The sequence below is a fragment of the Tursiops truncatus genome, chromosome 6 (assembly GCF_011762595.2).
Source record: "Tursiops truncatus isolate mTurTru1 chromosome 6, mTurTru1.mat.Y, whole genome shotgun sequence".
NCBI classification, from domain to species: Eukaryota; Metazoa; Chordata; class Mammalia; order Artiodactyla; family Delphinidae; genus Tursiops; species Tursiops truncatus.
Window position 1 is genome coordinate 101,986,383 of NC_047039.1, and position 25,367 is coordinate 102,011,749.

Here is a 25,367-nt window from a genome sequence, read left to right on the forward strand (position 1 = left end):
GCATCACTCTCCCAGGCGCAGTTGGGCACAGCGTCCCGCCCACTGGCTTCTGGACCCACGGTCTCTTTCAGACCCACAGAGCAAATCCTCTCCTGAGATCTCCGGGAGCCGTGCCCAGACACCAGATGAAAGGCAGAGAAGAGTCCAGGAGCCCTGCAGTCACATGACCTCCGACAGGCTGATCCTCTTGGTGCCTCAGTTTCTCCATCTGACTGTGAATCACATCGAAAGTGTGAATCCTGATTCCACCACTGATTCAGATTGGGCTTGAACACATTATCTCCCTCTTCTTAGTTTACTTGGCTTCACCTATGAACAAGGGCTAACGGAAGAATGGGATAAGGGGGTGTTAAGTGAACAAAGGAGAGCATAAGGCTGTAATTAGTATGATTTAAATGCATTTTTAAAAGTCCGTGTGTGTGTGTGTGTGTGTGTGTGTGTTTGTATCTACTGTTTCAAAAAGACATAGAAAATTTATTAAAATGTTTCTGGTAGTACTCTCTGGACACTGGGATCATGACTGATTTTTACTTCCTTTTGTATACTACATTTGTAGTTTTCCAGTTTTTCTACCATGAGTATGTGTCTCTTGCAATCAGAAATGAACAATTAAAGGCATAAATAGTCGTCCATATGGCTCAGGGTGGTCCGAGGATCACCTGTGGACACCCCCAAGGAGGCCTGTGAGCCGCCAGGTAACAGCAAACGTTCCCTTTGCTGACTGTGCTCACGCGCCCCTCCTGGGCACCATCGGGGTGACGTTGTGGTTCCCACGGGCAGGCCCTCTGGCTGGGAGCAGAGGGACCCGTTGCCTCCCAGGGCTTCCCGTAAAGATGTGACTTCATCTTGGCTGAAGACACAAAAGGAACTGAAGATTCCTCGTCAATCTAAACGAAGGAAAGTAACTAGAAGCAAAGACCTGGCTTCGAATTCCACTGCCTCCCCTTCTCCCACCTGACATTAGGCAGGGCACCGGGCCTCTCTGGCCTCAGCTTCCCGGTCTCTAAAAGGGGATTACACGATGCTTGCCTCACAAGGGTTTTGTGAGGAGCCAATGAAACAGCAGCTTTGCCTGCATCTTGCCTCCCCTCCTCTTGAATCGTCTGTAAGAGGTAAGACATCAGGTGTTTGGTGCACTTAACATAGGGCTTTGGTGGAAGGTAAATTAGTTAACGGTTTCAAATCATCGTCTCATCCTGCTGTTAACAGCCTGAAAGGTCACACGCAGGTTGATTTGGGAACCTCCCACCCAGTGCTGCTACTTTCGGGCAGTTGGGACCACCTTAGATGCCTTCTGTGCTCCAGCCCATCCTGCCTTCCTGCCCTCCCCTCCGCGGTTCCGCCTCCCAGACCTTACCTGAGGGCAAGACTGCATCCCAACTCTGGGTCTTTACTGTCCCTCACAGCCCTATTCGCTGCATCTCAAAAATATTTTAAGGGTGAGTTTACAGGCCACCTCTTCCAGGAAGCCCTCTGCGCTTCAACCAACGGATCTGAGTTCCTGTGCTGTCTCTGAGCCTCTCTTATGTATCAGTTTCAATGAGCTACTTAAACCTGTTTCACCCACTGCACTAAGAGTTTCTTGAGGGTAGGGTGCACATCTTACCGTTCCCCACACCCTAGGGGCCAGCACAGTAGGTCTCAATAAACCTTTACCGAAAGAATGGCTGCAGCTCACAGTGTCTGAAGAGAGTATGTGTCTTTTCCCATTAGATATAAGCGATGAAAGGGACAGAGTGATATTTGTCCCTAGTAGTGCTTGTCCCACAAATCGCTTGTTACCTTAGTGAGTAGGGATGATTTTTTTTTTTTTTTGGCCAGGATACCAGCTTTGAGACAGATGTCCCCATCACTTGCTGGGCCAGACCTTTGTTTCTACACACATCAAGGAAGCAAGTCAGCCTCATGACAGGTTGTCAGCAGCGGGGACGAGAAAAAGAAGCCCTGACACGTTTGTAGCCTATCACGTGTGGCAAGATGCCATTACACTACAAAGCACTAGGGCTCGGGTATCATATTTGGGCCTCGTGAAAACTTTGTGAGCTGGGCAGGGCCAGGCAGGATGCTTCCCCGTGTTTGTAAATGAAGAGGCTGAGGTATGATGGGATACCAGGTCTGGACTAGGGGTGGGTCTGGGTTTTCTGATATACTGATCCCACTGGGCCGTGCTGCTCCGTTACCTCTTATGTGAGCATCATCCTCACAAACGCTGGGCTAGAGAGGACAGGCAGGGCTGCTGACCCATTTCACAGATGAGAACCCTGAGGGTGTGAGACATGAAGCCCATCACAGCCTCGGCAAATAGAGGAAGAGTAAGCTGCAGGGAAGCCTGGTGGGGAGAGGAGCGGGGGACCTGCCCTGCATCTCTGAGCGGCAACGTGCAGCCTCAGGGCTCTGGAAAGACGGGCGAGGGTCCTTACAGGAACTGGTTGTGTAGGGACCTCCAAGGTGAGAAGACAAGCATGGGCCGCAGCCAGGCCAGGCCAGGTGGGCAGTGGTGCCCGGGCCTTTCTCTCTCTAGCCTCTCCTGTGTAGCATCTCCTTTGAGGTCACAGAACTCAGCGAGGGAGGCAGGCCGGGGCGGTTCCCCCATTACAGTCAGAAGACTGAGGCAGAGAGGCATGTTCCTGCCAGCACACCAGCCTTGGATGCCACCTGCAAAACTGGCAGCGCCACCCAGACCTCACAAGTCACCACCAACTCCCACAACCATACCCTTCATGAAAAGTGCAAAAGACATTTAAAAAAATTCTTTGGTTTTATACATATAAAAGGTCAACATCTGTGGGTGGCTCAGCGGTCCTGATCCATCAACTAGAGATGTGGTTGCCTTCGTTCAACAGGAGACACGGGATTCTGGAAATGGCCAAGAGTGGGGCCCCCAGGCAGGCAGCGTGGAGAGTCTGTGCCCCTCTCCTTCTCCGCGCTCCTTCCAGCTGCCTCTGGGAGCTAGGGACCTGGTTTCACCTGGAGAAGGTGGAGGGGCGCTCAGCTGGGGGACGCGCAGGACGCAGGGCCTCTGCGTGGCTCTGCATGGAGGGCAAGCAGACTGCCGGGCCCAGGGTGGCAGGTACCATGCGGGTCAGCTCAGCCCACCTGGCGGTACTGAAGGTGAGTCAGGAAACTGGAGGGCATCGGGCTCCTGAATGTTTCCAGACCCCCTGCGGCACTAGGCCTCATCTGGTCCAGGAGGCCTAGAGTCAGAGACTCTGGGCTGGAAGGATCCATGAAGGTCTTCAAAACCACCCCTCCCTGCATCTGATGCCCTCCCCGCAGCGTAGCCCCCTGGTTTTGCTTGTTCACCTCCAGTACTGGGGAACTCGGTCCAGGCTGGGACAGATTGAATTCGCACTGGCACCCTGTCACTTCCACCCCCTGGTCCTGGTTCTGATTCCAAGCAGGACGAGAGCAAGCTCACTCTCCGTGGCGGCCTGCAGAGGTCTTCCCATCCCTGGAGCTTCTTTGCTGAGGTCCCACACCTCCAGTTCCCCATCCACGCCCCAGCCTGGTCCCCACACCCTCCCCATCTCGGCCAGAGTCCATCTCAACATTCAGGGCCAGGTGGCTCTCGGGGCTCCAGTGCTGCACGGTCAGTGCAGGGGGATCAGTCCTGCACCACCTCCTTTGGGACCGTGTGCCTTTGTGGGCCCAGTCCAAGGTCCCGCCACACTAAACTGATAGCTAGCCACGGTCAATCTGTCCGCTCGGCTCACGTCATGCCAGCCCCGGCCCATCACTGTGCCTTGGGATCTTGGGCGCCAAAGGCAGGACCTCAGTCATCTTGCTGAACCCCCATCTGAGCGGGTGCTCCCTCGGGACCCGGGTGCGGCTCGCTCGGCCCCTCCTGCCCTAAGCGTCTGTCTCCACGATGCACTTGAGGAACATGGTGTCGTCCTTCACGTAGGCATGCTTGGGCGACTGCAGCTTGTTGAGGGGGAAGAAGAGTGGGCAGCCGCTGGCCACATTGGTTTCGCTCTGGGGCCGCTGGAAGGATGCTGAGTTCAGGTCGGGCCGGAAGGCGTCGATGGCGTGCTCACGGTTGTTCTGGTCGAGCAGCATGAAAGTGACCTGCGGGGCAGGGGCCAGTGGGAGATCAGGGACAGGGTCTGTGCCTGTCACCCGTGCAGCCCCTCTAACCCTGAGCTCACACTGATCAGGAGTCAAAGAAACACGTAAGGACCACACATGGCGTACAGGAAGAGCCCGGAAACAGAAGCACCTGGTACCGTGAGCAGGCTTCAGGGGTGTCCCACGATTAGAGCTCAGGTGTTCTTAACAGGACGGGGAATTCAGATGCCACTGCCAGTTGTGGTTGGCTGTTGGGGGCTAAAGGGGGGACTAAGCCCGGACAAGGAGGTTGGACTCCATAACCCAAGATGTCCCTTCCTGCACTGAGATGTCTGTCTGATCCTTCAAACACAGCTGGACCCTCCCAGGCGAGAGCAGACAGGCCTTCCACTGAGCAGACGGCAATCAACACCCTGAAACACGAACCCAGCTTCTGGTCTGTACAGGGGCCCTGTGTGCCTCCGAGAAGCCAACGATCTCAAAGTGACACACAGCCTCCTCCCTGGCACACGTCACTGAAATGCCCATCGCCCACTGCAGCAGTCAGTTCTCAAACTTGGCTGCACTTTAGAATTCCCTGGGAAGGTTTGAAAACTCCCAATGCTCATGTCTCACCATCTATGGGAGTGAGACCCAGTCATTAGTATTTTGAAAATCCCCCCAGCACATATGGGAACCACTGACCTACTGACTCATAGCCAGACCACTGCGGCACTACCGCTTCCACCCCACCTGCTCGCCCTTATCTTCCTCCACCCAGCTGAGGTGTGGAGTCCACACCCTCCCCTTCCCTCTCCCACTCCCTTGCTGCCGCTGTCCACCTGCGGGGAATCCCTGCCACACTCCCACCTCTGGCGGCCCTTTTAAGCATTTTTAACAACCTTTATTTTTCAGAGCAATTTTAGGTGCACAGCAAAATTGAATGGAAAACACAGAGATTTCCGAGTACATATCCCCACACGACCTCCTACACTGTCAACATCCCCATCAAAGCGGTACATTTGCTACAGGTGATGAACCTATGTTGACGCATCATATTCACCCAAAGTCCCTAGTTTAAGGTTCATTCTTAGCGTTGTACATTCTATGGGTTTGGACAAATGTATAAGGACGTGAATCTTATCATTATAATATCATTCAGAGTATTTACACTGCCCTAAAAATCCTCTGCGTTCCACCTATTCATCTCTCCTCCCCTCCATGAAATCCTGGCAACCACTGATCTTTTTACTATCTCCACAGTTTTGCCTTTTCCAGAATATCATGTAATTGGAATCACACAGTATCTAGCTTTTTCAGACGGGCTTCTTTCACTCAGTAATATGCCTTTAAGCTTCCTCCATATCTTTTCATGGCTTGGTAGCTTATTTCTTTACAGCACTGAATAATATTCCACTGTCTAGATTGACCAGAGCTTATTTATCCGTTCACCTACTGAAGGACATCTTGGCTGCTTCCAAGTTTTGGCGATTATGAATAAAGTCGCTGTAAATATCTGTCTGCAGGGGTTTTGTGTGGACGTAAGTTTTCAACGCATTTGGGTAAACACCAAGGAGTGTAATTTCTGGGTCACATGATAAGAGTATGTTTAATTTTGTAAGAAACCGCCAAACTATCTTCCAAAGTGGCTGCGCCATTTTACAGTCCCACCAGCAGTGAGGGAGAGTTCCTGCTGCACCACATCCCTGCCAGCATTGGGTGTTGTCAGCGTTTGGGATTTTGGCCATTCTAAAAGGTGTGCAGAGGCATCTCCTCCTCCTTCTCTTTTTCTGAGAATGCTGTCAGTTCAGGCCAGCCCCACAGGACCCCCTCCAAGAAGTTTTCCTTATTCACCCCCAACATGAACTTCATCTCTACATGTCTTCCAGGGTCGCTGGTCCAAACATTTTAGCTCCTAGACTCAGAATGCAGCAAAGAGCCTTGGCTACTAGATGTGAACTCAGGCTCTTGTTTTATGAGGGGAAACTGACAGCACGGAGGGCAAAGGATCTGCCGAGGTCACACAGGCAAGTTCATGGCTCAATCAGGATCAGGACCCAGGTTTCCTCCATCCCACCCCCACTGTCCCCCAGGCCCATACCTTGTTCCGGAAAGGCCACGGCAGCAGAGCATCATACTCCCCTCTCATGATCACGATGAAGAGGGACAGGTGGGTCCTCTTCCCCGTCCCATCCCCATTCAGGTAGAGCCGCAGGCACAACTTGTATCCGTACTTGGCAGTGTAGAAAGCTGAAATGAGGAAGCCAGAGTCAGCGCCGAGGCAGCTGGAGAGTGCTGGGCTTTGCAGATGAGGAAACTGGGACTGACAGTTAGGCATGCCCAGGTCATGGCTCAAAACTACAAAATCGGGACTTCCCTGGTGGCACGGTGGTTAAGAATCTGCCTGCTAATGCAGGGGACACGGGTTTGAGCCTTGGTCCGGGAAGACCCCACATGCCGCAGAGCAACTAAGCCCGTGCGCCACAACTACTGAGCCTGCGCTCTAAAGCCCGCGAGCCACAACAACTGAGCCCGCGCACCACAACTACTGAAGCCTGCGTGCCTAGAGCCCATGTTCCGCAACAAGAGAAGCCACCGCAACGAAGACCCAATGCAACCAAAAAAAAAAAAACCATAAAAATGAAATCTGGGGATGGAGCTCAGCATTCTTCTCCATTACAGAGCATCAAATCTTGGAGATCATCTGGCCTGGTGGCTGTCAAAGGCCATCAGAATCACAGATTGCCCCTGGAGCTTCTGACTCAGTAGCGCTGGGGTGAGGACTGAGAATTGGCATTTCTAACAGGGGACAGAGATGCTGCTGGCCCTGGGATCACACTTCTTTTTTTTTTTTTTTTTGCGGTACGCGGGCCTCTCACTGTTGCGGCCTCTCCCGTTGCGGAGCACAGGCTCCGGACGCGCAGGCTCAGCGGCCATGGCTCACGGGCCCAGCTGCTCCGCGGCATGTGGGATCTTCCCGGACTGGGGCACGAACCCATGTCCCTAGCATCTGCAGGCGGACGCTCAACCACTGCGCCACCAGGGAAGCCCGGGATCACACTTCTGATTTAACCAACCTGCATTTTGTAGTCGGGAACCCAAGCCCAGCAAGGGGAAGTGGCTGGCCACAGTGTCACAGTGTACTGGGGGCAGAGACAGAATTAGGGGCCAGGCCTCCTACCTCCCAACACGGAATTCTTTCCGCTGCCCTAGGCCAAGCGGTTGGGGTCTCCTGGAGGCTGGGAGAGAGTGCGGTGAATCACAGTGCTGCCGGCCACCGCTGGCAAAGGCCCCCGGGATGAATCATCCCCTGGTGATTAGGCACAGGGGCCTGTGGGCTCTCTCCCTGGGCAGCTGAAAGAGCCATCTGAGTGTGGGTTCCAGTAGCCGTCACCATGAGGGCCCTTCTGGGAGGGGCTGAGCGCGGACAGGGTGTGGAGGGTATGCGGGAAGGAGTGGAGGAGGGACAGGCTGACAGTCTGACTCATCTGTGCCCCTTGTGTTTTGGTAGAACAGGAAGCCAGAGACACTGCTTGCTTTTTCCCTCTCTGGAAAGAAGCCAGGACAAAAAAGCTTACGTGTAGGAGGCGAGGCCACCCCCTGAAGGGGCTGTCCCTGTTCCTGAGGAAAGGGGGGCTGGCTTTGGGACCCAGCCTGCTCTATGGTGTGGGGCAAGCTCCCATGCCCCTCTGAATCCCAGCACTGTTGACCTTGGGTGTGTCAGAGGAGCAGATGGCCAGGAAAGGCACGAGGCTGGAGCAGATGTGAGTGGTGGTTAAAACTGCCATCGGCAGAAATCCTCCTTAACGACCCACCCGTTTACTTAGAGGCACGCGAGTGAGGCCAGGAGAAAAGCACACAGGTCTGAGCACAAATACACACATTGTTACACAGACAGCTATCAGTTAATTAGGAGAAACAACAACCGAGTAACTGCCTACTTCATGCAAGACCTCGTGCCAGGCCCAGGGGCCCCAGAAACGACTAAGAACTGCCCCAGTGTACACAATACTCAATCACGTGCTCCCCACAGTGGTACACAGAGAGTTTTCCACTTGTCTTATTTCAGACCACGGGGTCTCGGAGGGCAGGGCCCCATGGTATTTACCTGTGAAAGTCACCCTGGGCTTCCCTCGCATCTACACACTTTGGTTCACAGCGCACTCTCTTTCACAACCGATATCCACACAACGTAGATCATTTTATTCCTAGTTGCAGACCATGACGGATGTCCAGGGAGGTACGCCTGGTGCAAACAGCCCCTGATCCACGCGGCTGAGCAGGGAGGGGCCTACTACCTCCGCGGGCCTGGTAGCGCCGGGGGCCTGAATGGACACTGGCCTAACTGGGCGCAGCCCGCCTGTCAGAGCGGGACACCCACCCCCCCCCCGCCTCCCCCAGCTGGTGTCTGTGCCCCCGGGGAGGCCTTACCTGGGGAGAAGAGGCTGACGGTCCTGCCGCAGGCTGACTCATGGCACCGCCTGGTGACACTGGTGACCTTCCATAGGAACGTGCCGTCGTAGGAGGCCTCTTCCATGAGGCGGAAGCTCTGCTCCAGCTTGCCCAGGGCCTGGTCTTTCTGGGCCAAGGTCTGCTGCAGCTCCATCACCTGGGGCGGGGAAGCCCATTCAGCCAAGGGCACCAGAATCCAGCTTGGCGGTGGGATGGGGACAGCGGGATGTAGAGACAGGGCTGCCCCCGAATTTGCTTTCCTTGCCTCCCTCAGCCACGTGCATCTGCCTTTGTACATGCCGTCCCTCCTGCCCGGGATTCCTTTCCCTTCCTTGTCCACTGGCCAACTCCTGTTCATCCGTCAGGAACCTGGCTCAGAGAGTTCTTCCTCTGCGAAACACTTAACCACTGCCCTAGCTCAGCTGGTTTCTCTCTTTCATCTTCGATCTTATAGAGGCTTTACAACCACCTGAGATATATTTTTCTGCCTTTCCAACAGGATAGATGGTCTCCCCTATCAACAGCTGGGCCCATGCTCATTTTATCTGTGTCCATGCCTTGCACAGTGTCTGGCACGTAAGAGCAGAGCCAGGAAATTCGTTAATGAACTGAAGACACAGTCACTGCCCTCAGGGAGGCCATCACCTTCCAACTGGGGCAAGAGTTACATAAATAAATCCTTTACTTCGCCACCCAAACCCAGTGCCTGGCTCTTCTGGTAGGTTCCTCCACTGACATTTGAAAGAATACAAATTTATTCTTGGGTGTACTCAGGTAGGGAAGTCAGGAATGGAAGTGAGTGTCCTTAAAGAAAACTGAAGCCCTAATTTTACGGATGGGAAAGCTGCAGTCCTGTGATTTGCCCAGATCTATACAGCAAGTTAATGGTGGACCTGGAACGAAAATCCAGGCCTAACTCAACATGAGACGGTGAAGTAATGTTGCCGCCCCTCCAAAAAGCAACATTAACATTGTGACTGGTTATATTAAGAAAAGTATAAGCTCTGGAACATAGGAGGGGACAGTCTGGTGCAACCAAGAACTGTCAGATAAGTGGATTATCTGGTGGTTTGACACCACCACTCTGAGTGTGTGGAATCCTTTAGAGGCTGAGCCAGCACATATGAGGACAGCATGAAACGATGTGCTCTGATGAAGTGGTGAAGGCACTGGGGGTGTTTAGCCTAAAAAAGGAAACACTCAGGATATTATTACTGACTGCTCATCTCTGAAGGGCTTCCATGGGGGCTAGAAGTCAGATGTTTTGGGGGCCCCGAGGGGCAGGGAAGACACAGGAGGCTGATTTTAGTTAAGTATGAGGGAGAACTTTCTAGTGGTACAAAATGTCCAGCTGTGGAATGAGATGCTTGGGGTGGGAATAGTCTATTGCAGAAGTTTAAGCAAAGGAAAGGAAGCACTGGACGGGGGAGTTTGACCTTGACTATAACTTCTGACTCAGTCCTCTTCCTAGAAGGCTGTGGGATGCAGGAGAGATATTTTTGAAGGAGGAGTGACTGGTCTGCACAGGGAGAATGCTTAGCAGGAAGGCTGGTCCTCTGCTCTGGAGACAAGATGGGGCGGCGGGGCGGTGTGGGGGGGGCCCTGAGCTGCCTTGAGGGTAAACGTGCCTCCCATGCTCACCCTCCGTTCCAAGCTCAGGATGTGCTCACGGCCCAGCCGGCTCTGGTGGATGGAGGCGGCCAGGGCCAGGTGGGAGGCCTCCACCTCCTTGTTGAGGACGGCGACAATGTTCTCAAACACGCACAGCTTCCCCTCCAGCTCAGTCAGGAGCTTCTCCTTCATGAAGTGCTGCAGGGCCAGCTCCTCCTGGCTCTCGGAGCAGGGGGCCCGGTAGCAGTCCACCTCTAGGTCCCCAGCTGTCTCCACAGCCCCCTGCAGCTGCAGGTCTGACAGATTCTGCTCCAGGGCCATGGGTCCAGACCCCAGGCCAGAGCCCAGCTGGGCCTTCCACTGTTTCATGAACCCTAACAGCAGGTTCAGGTGGGTAGCCTGGGAGGTGACCTCATGCTCCTGCATGAACTTTGGGCCCCCCTGCCAAGAGAGTGGGGCTGATCAGTGAAAACAGAGGGGGAGGGAGAACCAGGGAGCAGTGGAGAGTCCTGCCACCAAAGGTTGCCAAGGGAAGTCATATCCATTCATCCGGCCAAGGGAAGTGTACAGCAAGAGGGATTCGGAGAAGGACCCTGGCATGAGACATACCCATGATGAGCTGTGTCCATCCCAGCCTCCAGAGCAACAATTCTGCCATGCCCTTGAGCGCACTGATGATTCAGGACCATGGAGAGAGGCAAAGGGGTTTCTGGGGGTGCGGGCGGTGGTCATTTTTGTGATGCTACAATGCCCAGGTGAGACATTAAGAACTCCCCTGAGTACGAAGATGATTTACTAGTGATTTTGTTGCTTGGGAAAGTCATGTAAGGTACATCCAGAGGCATAGCTTGATGTTGTGGGAACATCCGGGAGGGGCTGATGGGAAGGTCTGAGACTGTAGTATACAGATAGGTCTCCTCTCTCACACTCAGATGCTTACCTTGAAGGCGCAGCCAACACCTGCAAAGGGACACCCAACTCCAGCCTCAGCCACCTCGGGGTGATCCTGGAAATAAGAACCATGTCACTGGATGTTATGGGGCTCCCAGTGGCACTGGGGCTCTCTGCAAAGCACCAGCATCCACCAGGCATGAGCTGGGCTGGGCCACAAAACTTTGCACATGCTGTTCCTTCTGATTCAGCCGTCCTGTAACCCTCCTTCAGAACAAGAGCAGGGCCCCTGCTGTGATCCTGGGAAGCGCTGCCACCTCTCCTGATGGGACATGTTCCACTCAGCCCTGTAATCATCATTTACTTTTTGGTTGCCCCCACTGGTCTGGGGGCTCTGTGAGGGCCTCTAACAAGCAACTTGACAATACTGTTAACCTATGTGTAAGTCTGAGGAGTTTACAAAATGCTTTCATAGTCATAATTCTTCCTAGGGCCCCTAACAACACTTGGGGATAGCAGGGTAGGTTTTTTGTTCCCATCTGATTGATGAAGAAACTGAAGCTCACAGAGGGGCAGGGATTTACTCAAGGAGGAACAGCTAGGAAGCAGCACAGCTCCAGGGATCTTCCTACCCCATGTCTCTATATCTTATCAAGAGTAAGTCCAGGGCTTCCCTGGTGGCGCAGTGGTTGGGAGTCCGCCTGCCGATGCAGGGGACACAGGTTCGTGCCCCGGTCTGGGAGATCCTGCGTGCCGCGGAGCGGCTAGGCCCGTGAGCCATGGCCGCTGAGCCTACGCGTCCGGAGCCTGTGCTCCGCAATGGGAGAGGCCACAACAGTGAGAAGCCCGCGTACCCCAAAAAAAAAAAAAAAAAAAAGAGTAAGCCCAGGAGAGACTGGGAGAACATTTTTTCCTAAACATAGACCTGGAAAGGGCTTATATCCAGAATATATAAAGAACTCTTACAATTCAATAAGACAAACAACCTAATACAAAATGGGTAAAATACTGAACAGATACTTCACAAAATAAGATACACAAATAACAAGCCTATGTAAAGATGTTCAACATCACCAGTCATCAGAGAAATGCAAATTGTAACGAAATGCCACTGTCCACTCACTAAATGGCTAAAATTTACAAAGAACGAGAATATCGAGCTTTGGTGAGAACGTGGAGGAACTGAAACACTCATAGGTTGCTGGTGGGAATGCGAAATGGTACAACCGCTTTGGGAAAATCTATGGAAGTATCTCATAAAGTTAAATCATACATACACAAGACCGTGCTTATCAAGTTATCAGACAACCCACACATTCCACTCCTAGGAATTTACCCAAGAGAAAGTGAAAATATGTCCGGGTATATGTAAATGTTCACGGCAGCTTTACTCGTAAGAGGCCCACGCTGGCAGCAATCCAAGTATCCATCAACTGGTGGATGGATGAACAAAGTGTGGTATATCCGTACTCCCGGACGCTACTCAGCAGTCAGATGGACTAAATTACTAATATGTGCGATAATATGGAGGGACCTCAAAACATGCTAAATGGAAGAGTCAAACACCAAAGACTACATACGAGGATTCTATTCTTACAAGATTCTAGAAAAGGCAAAACTATAGTGACAGAAAATAGACCAGTGGCTTCCTGGGCTGCAGCTGGGGGAGACTGACTGAACAAGGGCACAAGGAAGCTTTTTCTGGTGCAGAAACATTCACCCTCCTGACTGCAGGTCACACGATTGTATACATTTCCCGGCATTCATCAATCTGTACACTTAAAATGAGTGAATTTTATTACATGTAAATAATATCTTGATTTCCTAAGAGCTTTGTTGTTGTTTTCAAGAATAACCTCATGGGGTGATGTGAAGGGAGATTTGGATGAAAGGAGGGGAGGACAGAGGTCTTTTGGGCTGAGCAAATACAAAGCCACACTAGTTATTATTCTCTAATAGTAGAATAAGTGAGAGCTGTGGGCTTAATGAGTACAGTTGGTTTGGGACACAGAGCACAGCCCAGCAAAAGGCCACCCCCCACTTTGCCCCATTGCCCCGGGCTTCAAGCACAAGTTGCTCCCAACAAAGAACAGAAAACAGATGTTTTACTGGGGAGGGGTGGGTAGCCTTGTCAGGGAGACTGCAATGGCTTTGGAAAGTGCCCTGTGATGCAGCCTCTCCCAGAAGGTAGTTCCCGACATGAGGGAAGGATGGAGGGCCTGAGGCCAGTGAGGAACCTGGCGAATGCACAAGGGGTCATCTCTCAGGCCCTGAAACTCCCTACGAGCCCATGATTAGAATCCTCTGCCGTTCTAAGGGTATATGCTTGAAGTGAGAGTCAGAGGGAGGGAAAAACGTGAAAGTCATAGAACTAACGGTGGGAGTCCAGAATCGCCCACAGGTGGAGAGGCACACGTTCCTTTGGCATCTGAGCCCTGTGGTGTGTCTGTGCAATGAAAGCCCATGCAGGCTGGCAAGTGCTACATGGGTGGAGCGGGCATCCTTATTACCATGTACAATGGGAGTGGGCTGGGACCAGCCTCTCATGTCTGGCAGAGGAGGGGCAGGGCGTAACTTGAGAGGCCGCTGGTGGCCAGCCAGGCTGCCCAGAGTCCCACCATCAGTCACTCAGCACTCCTTGGGGTGCTTTCCAGGGTTAAGGGGGTGGGCTCTGGAGCCAGCCTGTCAGGGTGCAAAGCGCATCTCTGTCACTTCACACACTATCTATGTGGCCCTGGGAGAGTTATTAACCTCTCCATGTCTCAGTTTCCCAGTCTTCAAAATGAGTATAATAACAGAACTCCCCCTTTAGAGTTATGGTGAGGATTAAATGCCATAATATAAGTAAATTCTGACATGAGTGACCTACTGTGCTATAACAAAATACCACAAACTTATTGGCTTAAAACAACCCCCATTGAGACTTCCCTGGTGGCACAGGGGTTAAGACTCCACGCTCCCAATGCGGGGAGCCTGGGTTCAATCCCTGGCCAGGGAACTAGATCCCACATGCATGCCGCAACTAAGGAGCCCACCCACGTGCTGCAACTAAGGAGCCAGCGAGCCGCAACTAAGACCTGCCACAACCAAATAAATAAACAAACAAACAACAACAAAAAGCCAACCCACATTTTTTGGGTTGGCCAAAAAGTTCGTTCTGGTTTTTCATGTCATGGGAAAACCTGAACGAACTTTTTGGCCAGCCCAATATTATCTTACAGACCTGGAGATCAGAAGTCCTAAAAGTGAGCAGGATTGTGCCCCTTCTGAAGGTCCAAGGTGAGCACCTGTTTTCTTGTTTTTCCAGCTTCTGAAAGCCACCCGCATTCCTTGGCTCAGGGTCCCTCCCTCCATATTAAAAGCTAGCAGCAGAGCATCTTCCAATCTCGCTCTGATTCTGATTCTCTTGTCTCCCTCTTTTGGGGGCCCTTGTGATAACAATAGGCTCACCAAATAAGCCAGGGTCATCTCCCCATCACCAGATCCTTAATTTAATCACATCTGCAAAGTCCCTTTTGCCATTGTTATGGGCTGAGTAGTGTCTCCCCACCCTGAATTCATATAGGGAAGTCCTAGCTCCCATGAACATGACTGTATTTGGAGACAGAGTCTTTAAAAGAGGTAATTAAGTTAAAAGGAGGTCATTAGGGTGAGCCCTACTCCAATATGACTGGTGTCCTTATAAGAAGAGAAAATTAGGACACAGACATCCAGAGGGAAGATGGGAATGATGGGAAGATGCTGGGAGAAGAGGGTATCCACAAGCCAAGGAGAGGGGCCTCAGAAGAAACCAACTCTGTCTAGAACTTCTTGCCTCCAGAACTGTGAGAAAACAGATTTCTGTTGTTCACACCACCCAGTCTGTGGTACTTAGTTACGGCAGCCCGAGCAGACTAATAGAGCCATGTGAGGTAACATATTCACAGGTTCCAGGGATTAACACGTGGACATCTTTGGGGAGCATCATTCTGCCTGACGCGGTGCTCAGTAAATGTCACCCATGATTAGTAGAAGTACTATTATTAGCAAAATTATTCCTGTGGATTAAGCACTGCCCTTGGGACATCTTTTTCCTTTTGCTAATGGCTGTCACATACACGCGTCTCATTTAATCCTCACATCTCAAACTCTTAATAACTAATTCTGTAAAACCCTATTTTCCCACTGGAGGTTCTGCCTCTCGTGTAGGTGAGGAAGCTGAAGCTGAGATGGCCGGTGACTTGCAGGATGCAAGTTTGGGGCAAGGCTGTGGCAGAGGCCAGGGGCCTGGAATCTACGGCCAGCATCCTTCCTCCCCACCAGGAGTCCTCACCTTGACTAAAGGGTAGCCTCATCTGAAGTCCAGGGACCGAGGGGACTGGAGAGGGAAGGGGCTGGGGTCGCAGAGGAGGAACGGGGCATCTGTCCTGAGCCAAGCCTGTGCCTGTCTGGTGCCACGGGAGGCCCCTGTGTGAGCGGTCTCATTGCTTGCAAACTGCCAAAAATAAAATTCGCAGTGGAATTTCCTCTGAGGAGGAAACAGAGAAAACAAAATCCCAGCCCTGAGGGAACACTTGTCCTTCTGTCCACGTCCGAGAAGTCTGGGGGTGTGTGGTGCTCCCAGCTTCCCTGCTTCCCCAGGCCCTTTGTGACGGGGTCAGGAGAGCTCCATCAAAGGGCCCCCACTTGGGGACCTGGGGGCCTCCAAGAATGTGAGCGTCAAGAGGGTGCCGGGAGCATGAGAGCTGCCTCCGTGAAGCTACTGCACAGAGCGGAGGGTCTGCAATGTGCCAGGCACTTCCCACGCTGCTGTGCTGGGCACTGAGGCTGGCCAAGGTCTTGGATGCCAGGAGGGGCTGTTTTTGCTTGGGTCTCAGCTAGTGCTGAGGGAGAGGCACTCGACAGTGACAGGGTGGACTCGGTCCGCTCGCCAGTTCCTGCCCGCCTCTGTACCTCAGTCAGTTTCCTTTCTGGCAATCTCTGCTTGGCTCAACTGCCACCTCCTCCAGGAAGTCCTGCCTGATTCCCCTAGTTGAAAGTAGTCTTGCCCATTCCTGTTTCCACAGCATTTGGTGGATTCCAGCACTTAAGGCGGACTGTGTATTTAAACCTGTGTAAAACATTTGGGGGTGATCCACCATCTGGAGGCAGCAGAGAGAAGATGTCAGCAGCCTAAGGGGCAGGAGTGGGAGCCTGGCTCTGCCCCCCCTTTGCTGTATGACTGGTGCAGGCACACCTCTTCACTGAACCTCAATATATTAGCCACTGGTGAAATAGGGGTATCACCACTGCGCATGACACAGGATGTCACGGGATTGATAAGGTTACAGATGCAATTGTCAAGCTCAGAAGTGTAAGGGGGTTCATTTCCAGGCATTGCATTTCAAAGGACACAGATATGCACAGAGGCTGAGGACAGACTCAAGATGGACGTGGTCAGCGTCCTTCCACAGACTCAGGACCGCCTCAGGGGACAGGAGGCTGACTGACTTACTTTTTGTGGCCCCAAGGGAGACAGACTTCAGCTCAGTACAAACAAAGAGGAAAATGGTACAACAGTTAGTTCCCCATGGTGGAAGTGGTGGTTTCATGCAGTAATGAGCTCCCCATCACTGGAAGGACACAAAGCCACTTGGCAGGAATCCAGTACAGAACGGAAATTGGACTAGACAGCTTGACCTCCTATCATTTTCTGATTCTAGAATAATTTAAGGCACTCTTGTAAGCCACTGGCAGCAGATGCCAGCTTGCTTTTGACCTTCCTGAGTGACCTCAGAGGGAAGAGAGTGAGAGAAACAATCCCATTCACAGGGTCTCAGGCAGACAGAATTGACTGCTATTTCCCAGCCACCGGGTCGTCCCCTAATTCATTGTCACTTCTGTAGGAAGGTCATTCTAGGCAAGAACCAAGTCTCTAACCAGGTCAACAGTTATCCTTTAATATCTGCTTCTTAACATGAGCTAATCAGTCTCGGGCTTTGAGCACTTCTTAGAGAGACATTAATCTAATGAAGTCAGAGGAGGAGGACAAACTGATAAGCAGATGGCATGGAAAGTGTTGCAAGAATGGGCACCTCGGGGCTTAGCTCAGCTGGTCTCCGGCCCGGCCTGTCCACCCCACCTTCACTTCCCAGGTTTCCCCAGATGCACAGACTGCAGAATCACCACGTATACAAAGTGTTGATTTATAATCAGCTGCTTTCCTTTGGTCAAAAGTCCCCCCAAAGTTCCCATTGGGTCAGAAGCTGAAGGAGTCCCTGGTCTTTCCACTTGTGGCTTTGTGCAGGTGTCAGACCACTGGCTCATCCCACCCCCCAGCTTTCCACTGGGGGGTGTACCCTCCTCCCACTCTGTAGCCTGTTTCAGTGCCTGTAATTCCATCATTAGAGTCACACTTCATTTGGTTTAAGGCAGCGGGTTTCAAACTGTGCTCTGCAGGGCCCTAGGAATCCCCAGTGTCTCTGAGAGGCTGGGACAGGAGAAGGAAGTGGGGTAACCGAAAGGACAGGGCTCCAGGCTCCCCTTTAATCAGAACGCTTCTACTTTCATCTGATTTCACATTAACAAAGATGAAAAAATTAAGACTACTGGGTTGAGAGATATTAAAATATCTCATCTTTATGTTATCTAAGATTTGTACAATGAATCTGTATTCATTTTGTTAAGAGGCAAGAATAAAACACGTCAAAACAACAGCCCTGATGCCTTCAGGCAGGCAGGTGCCTTAGAAAGCATCTAGCCCATGTCCTCTTTCGAGGGTGGAGTACAAAGATCTCAAATAGGGAGGCTTGGAAGGTTATTCCATGGGTGTTAATCCTATTAGCTCTTAACCACATTGTAGAGTACAAAGTTCTGGGGAAATGCACGGGAGCCTTACTATTAATCCCTTGAGGACCTGCGGGGGGAGAGGGTTGCTGACAGGAAGACAGGAAAGCCCTCAAAACCAGCCCTGGTGGGACAGGAAATTCCTCCAACTCTCTGCAGGAGAGGGGCCAGAGCGGAGAAGGGGTAAGGAGGCGTGGAGACCTGCCTGCCTCTGGTTCCACAGCGGGAGGGAGAGCTGCCCTGCCAGCCACTGACTGGCAATGGGACATTGCAGATGCTGGAAAGACCCTGCACAGTCAACCTAGCATCTTCACTTTACAGGTGGAGACAGGGGAGTCATCTCAGCCATGCACTGAATTATAAAGCCATCCTCAGACACCAGTCTCCTGACCCCTGGGCCATGGTTTGGGCAAGGGTAGAGCTTTGGTTGAAAGGAGCCAGTGCCTCACAGTGTGGACAGTGCTGGTGGCCAAGTTGGCGAGACCCTGGTCATGAGGGAGCTTTGCAATGAGATGCCCCTGTGGGTGTCGGGGCCCATGTGTAAGAGGGGGTTAGATTTACAGCAGGGATTCTTAAAGCTTTGGATTCACAGACCAATACCAGTTTGTTTGCTTTTTAAATTAGGAGATTAACATAAAGATTGCCATTTTAAAATTTTACTAAATAAAGGCTTTACCCCCGAATTCTATCACCTATCACGATCATTTCCTTTATACAAAGACATGAATAGGAAGGGCATCATCTCAGAGTAAAGGTTGACTCTATAAATGGAAAGAATTTACTTTTATAAGAAAAACTCATAACAATTTCCTTATTTTTTTTTTTTATCATTTTTGTCATGAACTGGTGGGAATGGACCAGTGCTGGTCAACATGTGGGAACCTCTGGGCTGGACGGATTACCTACGAGGGTCCTTCTCCAGCTCACAAGGGCTGGGGTTCTAAACTGATGCCTGAGGGTATCTCTTTGGCCCCTCACACTACCAAAGTTGTATCTTATTCCTGGAAGCACGGTTTGGCAGAGCCGGAGAAGTGAGATGAGGATGGCCTGTCCCTGTCTGAGGGCAAACAGGGCCAGAAAGAACTGTCTAGGTCAAGAGTTGGCAAACTTTTTCTGTCAAGAGCCAGACAGTGAATATTTTGGGCTGTGAGGCCTCTGTTGCAACTATTCACCTCTGCTGTTTCAGGACATAAGCAGCTACAGGGACTTCCCTGGTAGCACAGTGGATAAAACTCCACGCTCCCAATGCAGCGGGCCCAGGTTCGATCCCTGGTCAGGGAACTAGATCCCACATGCATGCCGCAACTAAGAGTTCGCATGCCACAACTCAGGAGGCTGCCTGCTGCAACTAAGACCCGGCACAACCAAATAAATATAAATACATAAATAAATATTAAAAATAAAAAAGCAGCCACACGCAAGGCATATATACATGAGTGAGTTGTGGCTGTGAACCAATATAACTTTATGTAGGGACCTGGAAGTTTGAATTCCTTATAATTTTCATGTGTCACAAAATCTCATTCTCCTTTCAATTTTTAGAAACCTTTTAAGTGTAAAAACCATTCTTTGCTCGTAAGCCGTACAAACAGGCGGCAGGCTGAGTTGGGCCCGCAGGCTGTGGTGTGTTGACCCCTGTCTAGATGCTGTTCTCACCCTGAGTCTGTCACGGGTCGGCCAGGTGGCTTGGGGCAAGTTGCTTCCCCACCGCAAACGTCAGTCTCCTCACTGCTGACAAAATGAATTCAGTCTAGACTCAGACAAGGAAGGAGCCACCTGGTAGGGACTAGGTGGGCAGATACCTACTTGGCCTCTTCCCCTGCCAACGGAGACAACTGACAGACAGTCTTTCCTGGCAGTGCCAACTTACCTGCTCCTGAGACAGAAGGCTTCCTGGCCTTTCAGATGGTGTGTCATCCCCTTTGCATTTGGGACAGATCCGATCCTCACCATTCCTGGGGACACATGAACAAATGCCACTGAGTGAGGCATTCACGACTCCATGGCACCAACCACCGTCCCCAGAGCTCCAAATGCCTAGCCCTTGCCCAGTGTGGCAGCTGATACCAATGAGCGTGCAGCTCCACAATCCCAGACCCACCATTCCCAAACCAATGTTTTCCTGTAGTTTGCAGTGAGCTTCTCTGGCAGCCAAACCTGATCTGAAGTGACTAGAGGCTATTCAAGCCCCTACTTATCCCACTTAGCGTGAATATTTATGTTTGCAGAAATATCCATTGCTTGATTATAAGGTGCATCCCCAATTCCCGCTGGAAGAATTACACAGTAATGCACTGACTTGCTTTTCTAAAATCTGAAAAACTTCTCCATTCCAAACTACATCTGACCCCACGGGTTCAGATAAAGGATTGTGGATGTGCAGCTATATTAGTTCTTCTCAGCTTCCTCTATTTTATTTTGGTCTCTTATTTTTAGTAATTACAGATGACCATGGCCTCTCAGAATAAGAAGGGGCCTCCGAGAACACCTAGCCTGAGGTTCTTAACCAGGAGTGGGTGCCGGACTCTGAATGGGGTGACACATGGTCCTATGTGCTTTAACAAAGCTCCCAAGCGATCCGGTCCTCAGTGAGAGCCACGGGTCAGGCCCATTTTACAGGAAGGAGAATGAGGCCTCAGAGGACGTATGGATCCACCAAGGTCGAGGGAGGCAGGCGCAGAGCTGGGCAGAGCTCTTCAGGCCTCAGGCCTGGATCCCTCTCCCACCTCTGCCAGGTTTTGGAAGGACAGCGAAGGAAGCCAAGAGACCCATTGCAAAAGCCTGAGATGAAGTCAGGATGGTGAAACCAGTCGAGCTTTGCTCCTCCCCCCACCTGCCCTTCTCACCACCACCTCTCTCCGCCTTCTCTCGGCCTCCTCCTTTGTGAAAGCATTGGAACTCCTCAAGCTTGCCTGAGAAGTTTCCCACCTTCTTAAACTGCAAAGTCCCAAACAAAAGTCTTGCTGGGGGTGCACGGCAGTTTAAGAACACATCTGCCAGGAAACTGACCTGCGGCAAACTGACCTCATCTGTCCATTAGGCCTCACTGTCCTCATTTGTAAAATAGGGTAATAATAGTATCCACCTTTCCAAGGAGCTTCTGAAGACACAAGGAAAGAGTGCTTGGCACACAGTTGGTACATAATAGTTGCTTAAGGTGGGATACTGACGATCATATTGATGTCACACCTCTCTGAGTTATTTATATTTTACATATAAATATACACATATTTTAATATATAATATACAATGTAAATTATATACGTATATTTTATACACATGCAAAATGTGTGCATTGTATATATTTATATGCAAATATATACATATTTTATATATACATCCATAAATGTATAATATATGAATACAAAAAATATCTAGTCCCCTTTAAAAGCATTCCCAGCAAACAGTCTGAGGTGATGGGTGATATTGTGGAAGAAGATATATTTGTACAGCAGTTTGTCATTTAGCAGGGAGTTTATATTCATTATTACAAGGATTTTTTGGAATGTTATTGACTGGGCCTTGTAACAATCCTGGGAGGTAGAAAATCACTTTACAGGCATTTTACAGACAAGGAGGCTGAGACATCAAACAATTTGCACAGGCCACACAGTAAGTAGCCCAGCTGGACCCAGAGGCTCTCCCCCTGACCCCGGATGGCCTTCTGCTAAGGGAGCTGACGTCTTTCTGTGGCTACTTCTCCTCCCACCAACAGTCAGACGGGGCAGTGTCCGGGACCCTTGAGGAACAGGTGTGGAAGCTGAAGCCAGAGAGGTGAAGTCACCTGCCCAAAACCACAGCTCCTCTCACCCCCGCCTCCCGTGAGGGGTCCCTCCCTGGCACCTCCTTCCCACCCGCCTCTTCTCCTCCGACCCCTCACCTCACGTTCTCAGAGAGACAGACGGCGCAGCAGAGGGGCCTGGGCTCTGGTGGGTCCTGGCAGACGGTGGGGGGGCACCCAAAGGGGAACTCGTTCTCATCGGGGGCCGGGTGGCGGCTGCTGGCGGAGCCAGAGGCCATCTCAGGGTCCCAGGCTGGCTGGTGGGGGGCCCCTGTTCAAGCTCCTCTGGGGAGGGGACCAGCTCCGTGGAGTCTGTGCTGGGAGAAGAGGTGAGTGCTGGCCGGGCCCCCCTCTCTGATGTGCAGGAGTCTGATGATTTTATCTTCTCGCTGGCTTGTGCGGTTCAACGTCACAGCTGAGTCACAGCAGGGATGAGACAGGAATTACCCTTTGTGGTGAAAAAAATCCCCTGGATGGTGACTGCAGGCTCTAGGAGTGTCCAGTCATTCTTTTGAGCAAGAGGGAGGGGAAAGCAAGTCAGAGAGAAAAAAGAACCGTGTCACGGACTTTCAGGAACCACAGTTAGAGTTTCCCCAGTCGGAGGACCTCAGGCTGCCACTGGCTTCCTCCACTTCCTCCCCAGGGGACAGGAGCAGAGAGAGCCCCAGTCGGTGACTTGTCTATGTTCCCTGGAACCTCCGAGCAGCCTAGGATACTCGGTGTGGGTGTTCACTGCCCCGGTGGAAATCCCCAGGGTTCTGGAGTCAGGTCCAAAAATGCAAGTTCCGTGCATATTAGCTCTGCCCTGTCCAGAGTATCTTAGGTAAAAGTCACTTTTGCACAGCGGGTCTCAGTTACCCCATCTGTTTATTAAAAAAAAAAAAAAAAAAGGAATTGCAACAGGATTATCTCCAAGACTTCTCTGGGGTCTAAAATTCTGGGACCGCATGGCCAAGGCCAGCAGGAAGGCTTCTGATGGCCCAGCCCTGCCCGTGGCGTTCTTCATCAGTATGTGTGACACCTGGCCCTCCCCTCTGAAGTCCGAGGCCTCAGGACCATGGACTGCTCAGGGCCCTACCTCCACGGCCCCACTCAGGAAGTCATAGGTGGCCACAGACTCGGATCAGGCGCCACCACTTCCTGGCCCTGAGGAGAACAAAGGTCTAAATAAATACAAGGTCACGAGGAGTTGGTCTCAGCAGCCAAGTGGGACGCAGATCCATGGTTGTGTGGGAAGCATGGCTCCTGGCACATCTACCATGTCCCAGGCAACATTTTCCTTCCTATTCCTTAGAGCAACCTGTTAGGAATTCCGCAGGCATGGGGAGGCACAGAGGAGCAAGATGCCTGGTCCAAAGTCACACAGCACCTGGTGGTACAGCACGATGACCACCAGGTCTGTGGGACTCTAAGCTCTGTGTTCTTCCTCCCATTCAAGAGAGGCAAAAACAAGGCAGCTTGGTGGAGCCTACAGAGCCCAGGATGGAGGTCAGAGCTTCTAGCCTTTGTTTTCTCACCTACCAAATGGAAAAGATGATCCCTCCACATCTTTCTATTCTGCTGGGTTGCTACTAGGGGTTTTGCAAACTTTCATAGTAGTTTCAAATCACAGGCTTCGAGGTCTGACAGATCTGAGTTGGGACCCTGAGTCCATCACTTACTAGCTGTGGGTCCTGGGACAAGGTCAGTAACTTCTCTGCACCTCAGTTTCTGCATCTGCAAAATGGGGTTAATATTAATACCTACTTCACCTGACTTGTAATCACTAAATGAGATCATGGGTGAAAGCATGGCATGGTGCACGGCCCAAGTGAAGTGCCCGAAAAACTTTGATATTGTTGATGGCCACAGCCCTTCCAGCTCCTCAAGGTCACGAAGAAAGACTAAAATGGTAAGTTATGCTTATATAGTGTTTTCACATCCATCAACTTTAGATGAGCCTCACAAGTGGGCAAGGCAGGTCTGACGTTGTCCTCTGACCCTAGTAAATTCAACTGTCCACTTTCCCGGGAGCGATGCCGAGTCTGCCTGGGGTCGCTGGCAAGGAGGGCATGGCACCCTACCCTACTGCTGCAGTGGAAATCAGGACCTCCACCCTCACCTGGGCCAGCCCTGACCTGGCCCTCTCAGCAAACGACCTTGAGGCCTACTTCGGAGAAAGACTATCAGAAAGCCACTCACTTAACCACATACCCCAAACCTGCAAACTTCCCTGCGTCCCCACCTGCTCCCTCCTTCCCTTGGTTTGGCACAGGAACCCAAGATTTCTCTCTCCATCCAAGTTCTTCGGTCCCTTTCTCTCTGCTCCCTTTTCTCTCCCCTCTGTCTTCAATGCCTCCCAGCTCCTTCCTATCAGCAGCAAAATATCGCAAGCTGCTCTAATAATTACAAGTGAAAAGTAACAGGTGCTTTTAGTGCCGTGTTAAGTGCTTTTACAGGCACCATCTCATCTAAGCTTCACGTGAACCCTATGAGGCAGGTATTGTCATCTTCATCCCCGTTTTACGGAAAAGGGAACTGAGGCACCAAGAGGTTCAGTGACATGCCCAAGGACTCCCCGATAGTGAGTGGGGACTCGGGAGCCCTGAGCCTGTGTTCTAACCACACATGGTGCTTTAAAACGCCCTTTACCCTCATTCCACATTCCTCTCCAACATCTACACCTTCTCACTTTAACATAACTCCTAGAAAATACTGTCTACACGGACGCTCCGCTTCCTCACTCCAATCTCCATGGAACCATCTCCCCAAGGTTCTCAAGGTCGAGGGTGCCAAATGTCCGGGGCTTGTCCCAGTTTCGATCCAACCAGCCCTGTGGCCAGCACCTGACACGCCTCTTGGCGCCTCCTTTCCAGTTCCCTTCCTTGCTGTGGCCTCCTGCACCCGTTCCGTGCTCCCCCCCGCCCCCACTTCTGTGGCTGCTCCTCCTTATGTCTCCTTGACCCCCTTCTCTTCCACTCTGAACCGCCATCAGCCCCGTCTCCGCGCCTCCCCCCGCCGCGGGCCTCGAAGACGCGGAGTCTCTGCACTGTTACACCCGCGTCTCCCCAGCCTTCCACTTGTCCTTCGGGGCGCAGCTGGACCAGACCCCACTTTCCCTGGGAGTCCCGGTGGGCTGCCCCAGGATAAGGTTGGGCTCCCAGCTTTGTGATCCCACCGCGTCCCGCAGCCGGATTACAATCACCCCCCGCCCGGCTCAGTGATGCCGGATGACCTGTCCGTGTCCCCCAGCCCCGTTCGTGCGCCCCGCGCGGGCTGGTGACGGCCGTCTCGCCACCGCCACATCTCCGGATGCGTGCGCACTGATGGGAGCAGAGCGGCGCCCGCGACTATTCAAGGATGAGCCCCCGCAGGGCTGCCCCGGGCGTCCGCAGGAAGGGCGGGGGCAGCGAGTCCGGGGCAGGGCTCTGCAGCCGGGATTCCAGGTCCCGGAGGCGCGCGGGGGTGGGGGGGGCCGCACTTGGGCAGCCCCCGCCCCCGCCCCAGAGAGCTGGAGCCGGGCTGTCCCGGGCGGGGAGCGCTGGGGCGGCGGCCGGGAGCCCGCGCAGTCCCGGGGCGGGTGGGGGCGGGGTGCAGTGCAACCAACCTTGGCGCCGCCGCCGCTTCCCAGCGGCCCGGCGGGAGCTTCCGGTGGCGCGAGGAGTCGGCCCAGCCGGCGGAAACCGGGGAGGGCAGGCCCGGGGCCGGTTCCTGCAGCCGGAGCCGCCTTTCCGAGGCGGCCTCGGGGGCGGGGCGAACGCTCCCCGAATGGGGAAACTAGGCCCGGGGGGGCATCCGCGGC

General features: G+C 52.3%; 1 protein-coding gene across 6 annotated transcripts; it reads right to left on the minus strand.

Annotated features, from left to right (window-relative positions):
• Positions 1-2,735: 2,735 nt before the first annotated feature.
• TRAF1 (TNF receptor associated factor 1) lies at positions 2,736-25,327 on the minus strand. Of its 6 annotated transcripts, XM_073806504.1 has the most exons (10): positions 24,801-25,126; positions 23,248-23,302; positions 22,665-22,732; positions 21,686-22,094; positions 19,676-19,760; positions 11,051-11,116; positions 10,141-10,551; positions 8,479-8,656; positions 6,149-6,297; positions 2,736-4,068 (listed from the first exon to the last, which is right to left on the minus strand). In XM_073806504.1, exons 4-10 carry the CDS (start codon positions 21,823-21,825, stop codon positions 3,850-3,852), a joined length of 1,248 nt encoding a protein of 415 aa, XP_073662605.1. In that variant the 5' UTR covers positions 21,826-22,094; positions 22,665-22,732; positions 23,248-23,302; positions 24,801-25,126; the 3' UTR covers positions 2,736-3,849. The 6 variants fall into 6 exon arrangements, with proteins under 6 accessions (XP_073662605.1, XP_073662606.1, XP_033714392.1 ...); XM_073806505.1 differs by lacking the exons at positions 22,665-22,732; positions 24,801-25,126 and adding an exon at positions 25,173-25,258; XM_033858501.2 differs by lacking the exon at positions 23,248-23,302.
• Between the last annotated feature and the right edge of the window lie 40 nt (positions 25,328-25,367).

Bases quoted from the DNA above. Each gene is read 5' to 3' on its own strand.
- TRAF1 (XM_033858502.2), bottom strand. From the start codon at position 21,825: ATGGCCTCTGGCTCCGCCAGCAGCCGCCACCCGGCCCCCGATGAGAAC. The intron at 19,761-21,685 runs GTGAGGGGTCGG...ATGTGTCCCCAG, and splicing joins TGTCTCTCTGAGAACGTGAG to GAATGGTGAGGATCGGATCT. The intron at 11,117-19,675 runs GTAAGTTGGCAC...TCTTATTTCCAG, and splicing joins GCCTTCTGTCTCAGGAGCAG to GATCACCCCGAGGTGGCTGA.